Below are 12,321 nucleotides of genomic sequence, written 5' to 3' on the forward strand. Positions count from 1 at the left end.
TCTGTGGGTTTGTTTGTCTCCAATTTTCCAGTAACACATTGGTCAGTCAGCTATGCAGCTGGGAGTTGCTTCTCGCAAGTGCCAAGGATTAGCACATGACTGAAAAGGTGGCTGCCACTCCCGTTTGCTAGCTGATTTCTGGAGATCTTCCCTTAAACAGAGGACCATCAACCCCAGAAGCTCTCCTTTTGAAAGAATTAAATGCAGAGAGGCTTTTCTTGTCACTTTTGGTGGAGAAGTCTGAAATCTGCCATAGTCAAAGAATTGTCCTACAAGATGTCCTAATATAATCTACAGAGTTTTGTCTAGAAATACTCTGATTACAAGAGAAGGAAGGCGGCAGAGAACTAAAAGAAAAACAGCAGCTGAGCTGTAAAAGGTAGGGATATTTTCTTTGGCTTCTTACTGTGACAGACTTAGAAAATATGGAAACTAGGAAAGATGTGGTTTGTGGGTGAAGATGGGTGTTGCTCCTAGAAGGATTCCATTGAAAGTTCAGCAAAAACTTCCTACTGGTAATAAATTTAGACCACTGACCTGAACTTTTACCAATAGTTAGATATCCTTGGATATTGGTCATCAGTTTGTACAATGTAAAGAGGCAGTGAGACCTGCCTGCCTTAAGAGTTGTGGTGCATATAACAGAGCATATGCAGAAGATGACATGCTTTGAGCATTCAAGAGTTCATATAAATGGAAAGGGTGGAATACCTTGAAAGAAAGATTATGAGCAGATCTGGTATATGTGAGCTCTTTTTGCCATCTCAGATACAGAGCTCCTCTGAAGATACCTTCTTCAACTTCCAGTCCTCATGTTACAATAAAATATTGAATGGCTATCCTTTTCCTTCTTGATAATAATGTTTTCTTATCATTATTTTGAAGTTTGTCACATTTATTTCCAATTTAGTCTGTTCTAAGAACTGGTTTCAGTGCCAGTGCTCCTTGTGAACCAAGGTTTCATAAATAGAAACATTTATATGAAAAAAAAAAATCTACAGAGAGCACTTGTAATACAGCTTCCAAACATATATGTGGTTTGGGGCAAAGGAAACATTTTTGATTCCCAGAACTAAATCTGGTCATCAACAAAGTACAAATTTTAAAACATTTAATTACCTCTTACTCTTTCCAGTACTTTATCTGTCATGCAAAAGTACCCCATTTCTCCCCAATATTCTTTTTTGACATTTATATTCCCAGATAACTTATATTATGGGCTGGCATTTAAATGTCCTAAATAAATTATAGATTTGGCAACAAGCTAAGTAAAACTTATGTCATTATTTTCTCAGCTCTAAAGCATAATTCCCCAAAGTAAAAGGACAGAGCACTTAGGCATTACTCTTTAGCAGCTAGCTGTAGCTGATGACCCACCAAAAATTTTTTTTAATGTTTCCAGGACAAAGTAGTAAGGAGGGCAGAAGTTATTTTGTTCCTTTTGATAGTTGTGGAATAGCAGTTACCTGAACGTTGCGCTTTCAGCTTTCTTCCTCCCAAAACACCTTTGATATCCAGAAATTCTCAAAGTCCCTCAATCTTAGTTTTGTTATCTTCCTCAGTGCATCTTCTGGGGTACTTTTTTCCTCCTGAGCCCTAAAATTGTATCAGTCTCTTTATCCTTCTCTAATTGCCTATTGCAGGAGATCAGGAGGAAGAGCTATTCTCATCTTCTCCCCAGCTACATCCCACATTTGGCGTCTACTCCTTTCGGGCATTGACCTTCCAGGATTAAACCAAGGAAAGAAGTAAATCAGACAAATGGCTCGGAAGTTGAGCATTGATCAGCTTGAGGACCAGTTGATGTGCCCCATTTGCTTAGAGCTCTTCAAAGAACCCTTGATGCTACAATGTGGACATTCTTACTGCAAATCCTGTGTAATATCTCTTTCAGGTGATCTGGAGAAACAGTTCCTTTGCCCAGTATGCCGAAAGGCTGTGGATTACAGTAGATCGCCACCCAATGTCAACTTGGCTCGCATCATTGAGGCAATTCATAACATAGGCAACTCAGATGATAATCAAAATTCTTGCCCTGACCACCACAATCCCCTCAGCCTTTTCTGTGAGCAAGACCAGGAAGTGATTTGTGGCCTCTGCGGCACCATTGGCACCCACCAGCAGCATAAGGTCACACCCATCTCCACTGTCTACAGCAGGATGAAGGCAGGTGGTTGGAGTGTATATGTGTGTGTGTGTGTGTGTGTGTGTGTGTCTGCATGGATGAAGTGAGGGCTTAGACCATAGGCAGAACAGAGATGACTGACAATTTTGGGTGGGCCACCCTGTATTTGTTGATTGGTAGATTAGGTGAATTAGGTTGTTCTTGGTGTGATCCAAGCAAGGAATTTTTTACATTCTTAAGGAAAATCTCTTTGTAACATTAATGGAGCACGTGAATTCTAGTAAAAATAGTGTAGCTATTGGGAGACAGAAGTCATATTGTACCTCCCTCTCCACATTGTATATCCAGAGTGCCTCTCTGTGTGGGTAATGTTTTCAGAGGGTGGGAATTATGTAAGCATAAGGATCCTGGGTGGCAGTACCCTGTGATCAAGGGCAGCAATAGAAAACAATGAATAACACTGTTACAATGAGGGCGATTCACAGAATTAGAAAAACTATGTGCAGCACTCCCAGTGCCTGTGAGTGCCTGATACTGACTGAGATAAGAGATAAACCTTGAGGTACACATTCCTGCCCAGAAAAGGGAATATTTGAATGGTAGCATAGCCAAAGATGATCTCTCTACAGAAGTACCTGTTTTAATAATGTGACAGTTGCAGGTTCTGATCTTGACTCAGCCTGTCTCGCCTTCCCTCCCAGATCTAGATACTGGGGAGGCTATGAGGAAAGACATGAGTTTGTAGTAGGCTAAAATCAGATTGGGTAGTTTATAATTCAGCATGTTTTAAGAACTCAGACACTGTCTCAAATGTTGTATAAATCAGGCCATCCCATTAAGCCACAATATGACTATTTTTGTTGGAGCGTAGCTTGTTTTGTGTTAACCCAGGTTTAAACTTCAAAATGGCTTATAGACTGACTATCTGAGAGACCACTTTTTCCTATGTCCAACTGTTAAAATTTGCAGGAAAGGCCCTTCTGAAGGTGCTCCTGGTGCCAGAAGCCCATCTTTCTGGCATGAGGGAAAAGGTCTCCTCCGGTGTTGGTCCCAGGCTGTAGAACACATTTCCTCAGCAGTAGCATTTGGCTCTCATACTCTCAGTATTTAAAGTATCCATAAAGATGCATTTCTTTCACCAGACTTTTAATCATTAATTGATTTTACACTTAATTTTATATTTTAATTAATTTTTGAAAAATTGCTTGTCTGAGCAGAAAAGCAGGATACAAATGAAATAAATAAAATTATTTCTTTGGTTGTTCCAAGCCTAGGTTCTACCATTCATAATAGGTTCAAGGTCAGAACTGAGGCACAAATTAAACTCTGCTCAAAAATGGTCAAAATCTCCAGATGTTCCAAAGTTTGCACTACAGTCATCTTTAATCTACTTCCCTTCTTTTAACTGTAAGTTATGCATCAGAAAAAAATAAAGCGCCCTTGAGTCAAATTAAACACTCCCTTGGAGAGCTCATGTTCTATGATAAGCCACTATAGCTTCATGGTAGAAAGATAATTTTTGCATATTAAATATACCCCAATTCCTGCATATCCAGTTTGAAGGATCTTGGGGAACAGCTGATGACCCTTATCTGACTGAGTCTCTGGGGATTTGATGATAGTCAGAGATATTAGTATAGATGATTTAAAATCTTAGTGGAAGGTGGCTTTATGTGACCTCTGGAATTTCTCTTCTTCATATCTGAATGTCTCCTAATAGCTACAATAATTGAGCAGTCACATTTCTTTTGGCCTTCCTTGTGAGCTTTAAGAAGCATTTAGTGGTCATCATTGAAAAATACATCTTGAAGTGGATAAGTGGTTTTGTTTCTCTTACATCCCTTCCCTACATGTTTAGCTAAAGCAGTTCTGCTTTCTCAGGAGGAGCTCTCCATGTTGATGACAGATGTGCAACAGCAGAAGAGAAGCCTTGATGAATATGTCAGCAAGCTGATGAATAACAAAACTCGCATTGCGGTGAGCTTAGACAGGCAGATCACATTATGCCCAGTGACTTTCTTGTTTGCCTCTTCCTTTTCTTTCAACATATATGCATCACTGTGGGTGTAATACTATTACTACGATAAATAAGCAGAATGAAGGGAAGGTATGGATCATTAGACATGTTTTACAATTAATTTCAGTTTTCTAGTGATTATCTGCTGTATATTCCTGAGTGTTTGGGGATGAGTAGGTGTCTTTGGCACTTGGCATATTTATCCCAGTTAAGAGGGGTGAATCTCACTGCAGTTTCAAATGGGAGATGTCCTGACATTTTTCTGTTGCATGTTTAGATGGAAGCCACTATGGTGTAGTGGGTAAGGCATCAGGCTAGAAACCAGGAGATCATGAGTTCTAGTCCCCCTCGCTCCATCCTTAGGTACAAGGCCAGCTGGATGACCTTGGGCCAGTCAAACTCTCTCAGCCCTAGGGAGCAGGCAATGGAAACCACTTCTGAAATCTTGCCAAGAAAACTATAGGGACTTGTCCAGGAAGTCATCAGGAATCAAGACTTACTCAAAGGCACCAAAACAAAAACAAAAACCGTTGCGTAACTGCTCACTTTAGATTTTTGAGACAAAACACCCAAAACTTGAATCCCCAAACAAATCAAGCTGAAATGACACTGCACGCACATCCAGCACTTTACCAAACTCTGAAAATTATCCTCCTATTCCTAACATTTGCAGAGGAAAAAATCCCTAAATCTTTGTGGAATAATGTTCAATATGATTCAATGCATGTTGCCTTTTTTCTTCAGTTCCTATACTCAGCCAAATCTCAGGACTGAATATTGAATCACATGGAAGAACTGAATATAATTCTTAGTTTTTCTGAGGAAGTCCAAGTCAAGGGGATTTGCTTAAAATTCTATATGGTTTCAAACTAATTAATAGGAAAGGCCAAAGCTTTCAGGTGAAAAAAGGAATAATCTGGTTTAGAATGATGACCAGCATTTTTAGTAACAGAATTCTAGAAATCATGGATTTAACAAGAAACATCTCCTAGGAAATTAGCTCAGAATAAAGCTACCCTTGGAGTCCTTTTTAAAGCACCTGACATTCACTGTCAATATTGATTTTGTTGGATTACTGCCACCAGTTAGGTGTTTTTCAATTCTAATCTTGCTATTAAGGACACTAGGTCACAGCAGCTAAAAAATTCTAAATAAGTGCGCCACCAGCCCCTATAGACATAGGGTGCCCAATCAGGTGGTCCCTTTACTTGTCACAAAAACTCCCTGGAGATAGCCGTCTGAATTATATCACATAGTGGAGAGGATCCCAGCAACAACCCTGTAGAATAGCTCAGTTGCTACATGTCAGGCTTCACCCAACAGGCAAGGGCTGGAAATTATTAAGTGCCCTCAAAAAATCCAAGAACTTCTGATAAGTAATCTATATTGAAGTAAGGAAGCCAATCTGTATTGTAATCTGTATTGAAGTAAGGAATCAAAGGATTCTAGCAATGTCTTGTGGTTCAAAGCGAGCTCTATATTTAGAAACAATATGCAAATCTTTTTGCATGTTTCTTGTTCCTACCCCTGTGAAATAGCCTACCTAATGCTGGTTTCCATCTGTCTCTTTTTTGCTATAATCAGATGTGCTATCATGTTGCTTTTTGCTGACTGCATGAGAACTCTCTCAATACATGCACTCTACCTCTCTCATTCTTTTCTACCACTCATCATTAATTCAGTTTGGGAGGCAAGTAAATTTCCTCCAGACTCATAGATTGAAGATAAATTATGCCAAGCTGTAGTTAGTTTAATCATGGTTTGTTTAATAAATCACTGTTTGCATGATCCATAAATCATGTTTTACAAACCACAATAGTTGAGTTCCCAAAACATGCTAGGTCAAAAACTAACCAACCACATTATGGTTTAGGGCAATATTTGAACTAAGTAATAGAGTACAGGCAGTCCCCAGGTTATGAACGAGATCTGTTCCTAAGTATGTCTTTAAGTCGAATTTGTAGGTAAGTTGGAACAAGTACATATGGTTCTTATTCTATGCTTCAGAGGCATGATTACAAGGGTAAATTAGAGAAAAAGTGTAAGCCAAATACAAAGTTACACACTCAACACAGTGTTAATGGCAACGTGATCTGACTTAAAATGGCGGACGGCATTCTCCTTCCTTGAGCTGACTAACTGCTGAAGCTGCACAATGTTTTCATGAGCGTCACAAAGTAGTGAGTGTGTTTGTTACTATGAACCATTGTATTTAACTCAATTTTTTAATATAGTAGGCTATATGGCAGTCCGTTCGTAAGTACGAGTTGTCCGTAAGTCAGACATTCTTAACCCGGTATTTCTGCCTGTATTCAGAAATAGGAAAACACCAAGCTCTATTCCCATCCAGTCTTTTCTGGCCAAAGAATTAGCTCATTGATCCTTGTCTCCCTTTCTAATACAAACTGTGTAGCATAAACCAAGCAGTTTAGGCTGCATGGAAAAAGAAGCACAAATTGACCCTGTAAGGAATCCAATCTAGTCCCATAATCCAATTAACAATTGTTGGGGGCGGGGAGGAATATTGGATAGCAACAGGTATGTACAAAAGAGAAATAATACTATATCAAATAATCCTTTAGTGTGTAATTTATTCAAGCAAATTCTCAGGGTCACTTAGACATTCAGAAAATTATCTCATGCTGGTCAGACATGGACCACTGACAAAGATTTTGTGATATTTCTGCCAATTAGAGTTATCATAAATGATAGCTGCAAAGCAATTGACTAGTGAGCTAAGACTGTAGACAGGAGTGCAAGGAGAAATGGCTGGCAACACCAGTGTTTACACCGAGATGGCCATCAGATTTCTCACATTTAAATGTTATAATAATGCACACTCCAACCCCACATGGGCCCAGCTTGAACTAAGCCTTGCATTGTTCTGGTGATAATTGTGATATTTTGTCCTACACAGAATGAATCTGATGTCTTCAAGTGGGTAGTCAGAAAGCAGTTTCAGGAGCTGCATAGGTACATTGATGAAGAGAAGGCCAGATTCCTGGGGCGGATTGAGAGGGAAACAACCCGTATCATTGCCTCTATTGAGGTTCAGGTGAGGCAGAGAGCAGACACCCTTCAGAAGCTAAAGGAGCTAGAGGACTTCCTGGAGAAATTCAACAATGAAGACCAGCTGGATTTCATAAGGGTATGTCCACCCACCTGCTTGCCATACATAACAAGGGACATCCTAAGAAGTGCTACCTGCAGCAGAAAATAAAACTGCTGAGGACCCCTACTCAGAAGTAAGAAGCAGACTGAAAGAGGCATACTGGAATCTGAGGAACTTAGAGGGATTTAGCAGTTTGTGCCCATTAAAAGTCCAAACCTATCTTGCAGTTCACTGATGTTTAAAGGCTAAGACATATGGAGAAATCTAGTTGCCCATTAGGATCCAGTGCAGGGTGGGAAATCTTTGGATGATTGGACTATTCTTCACACTATGAAGGGCCAAGAGCCCTAGTAGCAAAGCAATGATGCAGAGTAGGCAGGCTAGCATCATAGAGGTCACACAGATTAGAGCTAGGATTTCCCATTTTCCTCATACTTGGTGGAGAAATTTGGGGTATTTACTGTTCATACTTTGTATGAAGCCTATTTTAAATTTTCATAAGTTTCCTGCTTTAAAATGGCAGAGAAATATACTGTCCGTTTTGGGCAACTATGGTTAGAGCAATCAGTTATGGCTGATAGAAAAAAGAAAGTGCTTCCACCCTGGAGTTGCCTCCAGCCCTGGAATCCCCCTTGATCTAAGAGTAGGCATAATTCCAGATAGTCATGAAAGCTTTAGATATTCCTTTAGAGCCTAGATCTTGAAGAGTACATGCACATAAGGACCTGTAGCTCTGTTGCAGTTAAGGAATGTATAGGTATGCACGAATTCCAAGGTTTACAGGAGTTTATATGGATTCCAATTGCTCAGAGAACTCAATAGTCCCATTCATTTTCTCCCATCTCTCTCCCCTCTACATAGCCTTGAGTATACATTTAAATAGTATAAGTGCACTAAATCTTTCTACATCTCTTTACAGAAATATGGATCTCTTCCCTCCAGGTATGTGAAATAAGAAAGAGTATATGAAAGAGAAATCAAGCGCTGTAATTCTAGTCTCTTTCCTATGGATCTTCAAAGCACTTCAGAACATGCCTTTACAGAAAAAGTGCAAGGAAGAGTTAATCAGATACATTTCTTTTTTAGTTTTGCCAAAATTCTTATTAATAAAAATATTAACAGAATCCATGCTTTTTTCAAAGCAAAGTAGGTATAGAATATTCCATGTTCTCAGCATAGAATACTTAGACATGTCTCAGCAATTCCAATGTGCTGAAGCATATTTACTCAAAAGTAAGTTCTGTCAGGTTCAGCAAAATTTAATCACAGATGTGCATTGGATTGCAAGCTCCTGAGAAGTTGATGACTATGGAATCATAAGAAGCCTTAAGATTATTAATTTCCAGCCCAGAGCAACTTAATTCCAGAGCATGTGGCTTCCAGATAAAGAGTGATTTTGTAAAATAATCTTTAGGTTTCAAGAATGGAGAGATGTTTCCCAAATCTTCTAGCTGAAATTCTTGAGATGTGTTCTGTCTTCAAAATTATACACTCTGCCACTGAACCAAGGTATACATAGATACCTTCCTGCAGAGGGATAAAATAACTGCCTTTTATGTTCTGAATCCTTGCTCAGAATTTTCAGCCCTATCAATTAATAGGACAAGATAGGAATTGAATATTTTAAAAGTTGGGTGATGAAACATTTGCATTCGGCGAGAATATTAATGGAAATTATTACATACCCAGGTCTGAAATCCCCTATCAGCACCCAGCTGAAGGCATATACAGTGCAGTTTCCTTTAAGCCTGATTTCCACCAAGATGACATAAAGATGATGGTGTGGAAACGTCTGCTCCGTAAAGTCCTCCCAGGTATGGCTGCTGCTGGAGGAGAGGAAGAGGAGAGGCTGTTGCATGAGCACTTCCACATACAGCACTCAAACATTTGTGAATATGTGTCTATGTCATGCATTACTGTTTTTCAGATATTAGTGCTAAGTGGGATGGGGGATGAGATTGCAGAGCTACCAAATGGTGATGGGTTTTGAAAGTACTTTCTGTATTTCCTGATCTTTGCAATCACCTTTTGGCTATCATGAAAAATTGAGTCCCATTCATATGAAGAAGGTGGCTTGATCACTTCAACTGATTTTCTGAAACCCACCCAGGGCTCCTCAAGGAACTTTGATTTGCACCCCTTCTTGTAGCTCCAGAAACGCTGAAGCTGGACCCTGTGAGTGCTCACCCTATGCTTGAGCTGTCCAAGGCGAATACCATGGTGAAATGCGGACTGCTCTTCCAACGGCGAGACAGCAATCCTGACCGCTTTGACTACAGCAATTGTATACTGGCTAATAAGGGCTTCTCCTGGGGAAAGCACTACTGGGAGATTATTGTGGGCTCCAAGAGTCACTGGCGCCTGGGCATCATCAAGGGCACAGTCAGTCGCAAAGGGAAACTGAATAAGAGCCCAGAACATGGGGTGTGGCTCATTGGCTTAAAGGAAGGCAAAATATATGAGGCCTTCAACAGCACTCGACTAGTGTTGCCAATTTCAGCCCGACCCCAGCGTATTGGGGTCTATTTGCACTATGAGAAGGGAGAACTAACCTTCTACAACGCTGACAGCCCAGATGAGCTGATACCAATCTATACTTTCCAAGCAGAATTCCAAGGCAAGCTATATCCCATTCTGGACATGTGCTGGCAGGAGCGGGGTATCCACAACAACTTACCCATTCTACTGCCAACTCCCACAATGCTGCAGGCTGAGGATGATTGCACCAATACTCAAGAGCCCACCAAGTTATAATATGAAGTTTCCGTTTGCTACTATCACGACAAGTTACTGAGTGAGCTGCAGACTGCCTTTATGGGAGCAATAAATACAAACCAAACTGTTCCCCTGAATACAACTCATTCAATTTAAAGAATTCTAGAGTCCCGCTTAAGGACTCTGTTTTGCTTTTGGCCCACTTGAATATGTAAGGGCGTTTTGGTTTTAAGGGGCCAAATCAAGACTACATATAAAGCAACTGAACCAGCTCCATGCCAAAAGTGGAGAATCTCAATGACATCTATACTTCCCACTCCTGAACAGGGTAGTTTAGCACAAAATTACGGTAGCTCAGCTGAAACGAACACTACTATGTTTCCATTGTTTTCAGTGGGCTTTTGCAGGAGAACTTTTTGCAGGAGAAACTGCATTGTTTGTACCCTATGGAGGAGTTCAACTGGCATTTCAGCCAACGGTGCTCAGAATCTGTCACTTGGGACTAACATCTCACTTTGCCTCTAGGCTGCTTCTGGGAATCCTGCCAGGCGATTGATGCTTAAATTTCAAAGGCCGCTTCCTTCCCTCTTTCTGCTTTTCAGTCTCCTTCCTCAGGAAGTTGAAAAATTGCACTGCAGAGTTTTGTTGTGTATTGCCACAATCTTTTGTTGTTGTTGTTTTGCCAGTGCCACAGGCTAAGTTAAAGCATTTTAACTCTCCAGTCTTCATCTTTGAAAATGCTTTTCAGGTGTGAATATGTGAAATCCCTTTGGTCCACTAGCAATGCACTTTGAATTTGATACACAAGTGCAAACTCCAATCAGTTAGTTAAAGGCTTTTTCTCAGGTGTTCTCAGTAGTGTCTAACTTTATACCCAGGAGGAAAATCCTCTTTTCTCAGATCTGCTTAGATTAGCATCTAAATAGAGTTGAGGTGTCTTAAAAACATGAAAAATAAACAAACTGTAACTGCAGGAATGTCATCTGTTGATATGATTAATTGTTTTGGAAAGGTTAAGGTGCCACTATTTTGGTTATTTCTGGGTGCAATAAGGTAGTATGGCTGTTGATTTGGAATTTGAGAAAAAGATCTGGCACAAAAGAAAATAATTCAGATTGTAAATAGGAAAACTAGTTTGGTCTATCATTTTCTTCTGGTCCTCTACTCATTTTCCAAGAACAGCAAACAGGGAATTGTCCCATATTTTCCTCCATTGTTACTCATTTTAGTAAGCTTTACAAATCTGAGATGGCCAAATACCTTGGATTTTCTATACTAGTTCTATTTAATGTTATTTAAATTAAAATGCCCAAATTATTAATGTTCCAGTTTCAAGCAAGACCATAATAAATGCAGTAAGTAAATATTTCATCAAGACTGTACACAACTGCAAGCCCACACAAATAACTTACCACCACCACAATGCAAGCATAGCCTAAAAGGTTGAGGTATTCATTAATTTCTATCTGTACATATTAATCAATGCATTAAATTTGTTTACTCTGCTTACTTTGAGGATTTTTTTCAGTTGTAGCACCTGCTTATGTCTTGCCTCTTCTCTTTGCTATCTTTTAGTGGTTTAAAAGTCAATACCACTTTTTAATCTTTTATACTGAATAAAGTGATTTTACAATCTTTTTACTATAGAAGTATACTTTTTAAAATGTTTTGCAGTTCAGTGTTAGAAGCTATAAAATTACAAGTAATTTTAAGGTCTTCCACCAGCTTTTCTGTGTTATGAGCACACATACACGCCCATCATGCTATTCCCTTTCAAGGTAAGAAACTTTATGCAAAGTACAGAACAAATATAAGAAATAGTAAGCAAAAGAAATTTATACCAACTAATTTTACACACACGCGCGTTCATTCAGAAACTTACACAATTTTTCCCAAAATTCATCCCTGGTTGTTCCATTACATTTTATACAGCATGACATGGAACTATCACCAAATAATTCCTATTTTCAGACATACCCACAGCATGCATATTTATTTGTTTGTTTGTTTGGTGCCTTTGAGTCAATTTTTGACTCCTGGCGACTGCCTGGACTAGCCCCTGCAGTTTTCTTGGCAAGATTTTTCAGAAGTGGTTTGCCATTGCCTCGTTCCTAGGGCTGAGAGGGAGTGACTGGCCCAAAGACACCCAGTTGGCTTCATGCCTAAGGCGGAACTAGAACTCACAGTCTCTAGCCTGGTGCCTTACCCACTGCACCAAACTGGCTCTCCACAATAATCTAGAGGACACTAATTCATGCTTTCTGACATATCAGTTTTTAGATTATACAATCCGTAACAGAGTTACAAAAGATCAACCAGTTCTGTCCATACTCTCAAACTGGTGTTTCCAAT

General features: G+C 39.6%; 1 protein-coding gene across 1 annotated transcript; it reads left to right on the forward strand.

The window, feature by feature from the left end:
- On the forward strand, nt 1-11,581 carry TRIM50 (tripartite motif containing 50). The gene is made up of 7 exons (XM_007441537.3): nt 1-379; nt 1,644-2,166; nt 4,007-4,102; nt 7,060-7,290; nt 8,174-8,196; nt 8,944-9,068; nt 9,404-11,581. Exons 2-7 carry the CDS (start codon nt 1,762-1,764, stop codon nt 10,006-10,008), a joined length of 1,485 nt encoding a protein of 494 aa, XP_007441599.2. The 5' UTR covers nt 1-379; nt 1,644-1,761; the 3' UTR covers nt 10,009-11,581.
- Nucleotides 11,582-12,321: the final 740 nt, after the last annotated feature.

The sequence above is a fragment of the Python bivittatus genome, unplaced genomic scaffold (genome assembly GCF_059951505.1).
Source record: "Python bivittatus isolate LINGU-HERP-01145 unplaced genomic scaffold, Pbiv_v1 ctg000690_np1212, whole genome shotgun sequence".
NCBI classification, from domain to species: domain Eukaryota; kingdom Metazoa; phylum Chordata; class Lepidosauria; order Squamata; family Pythonidae; genus Python; species Python bivittatus.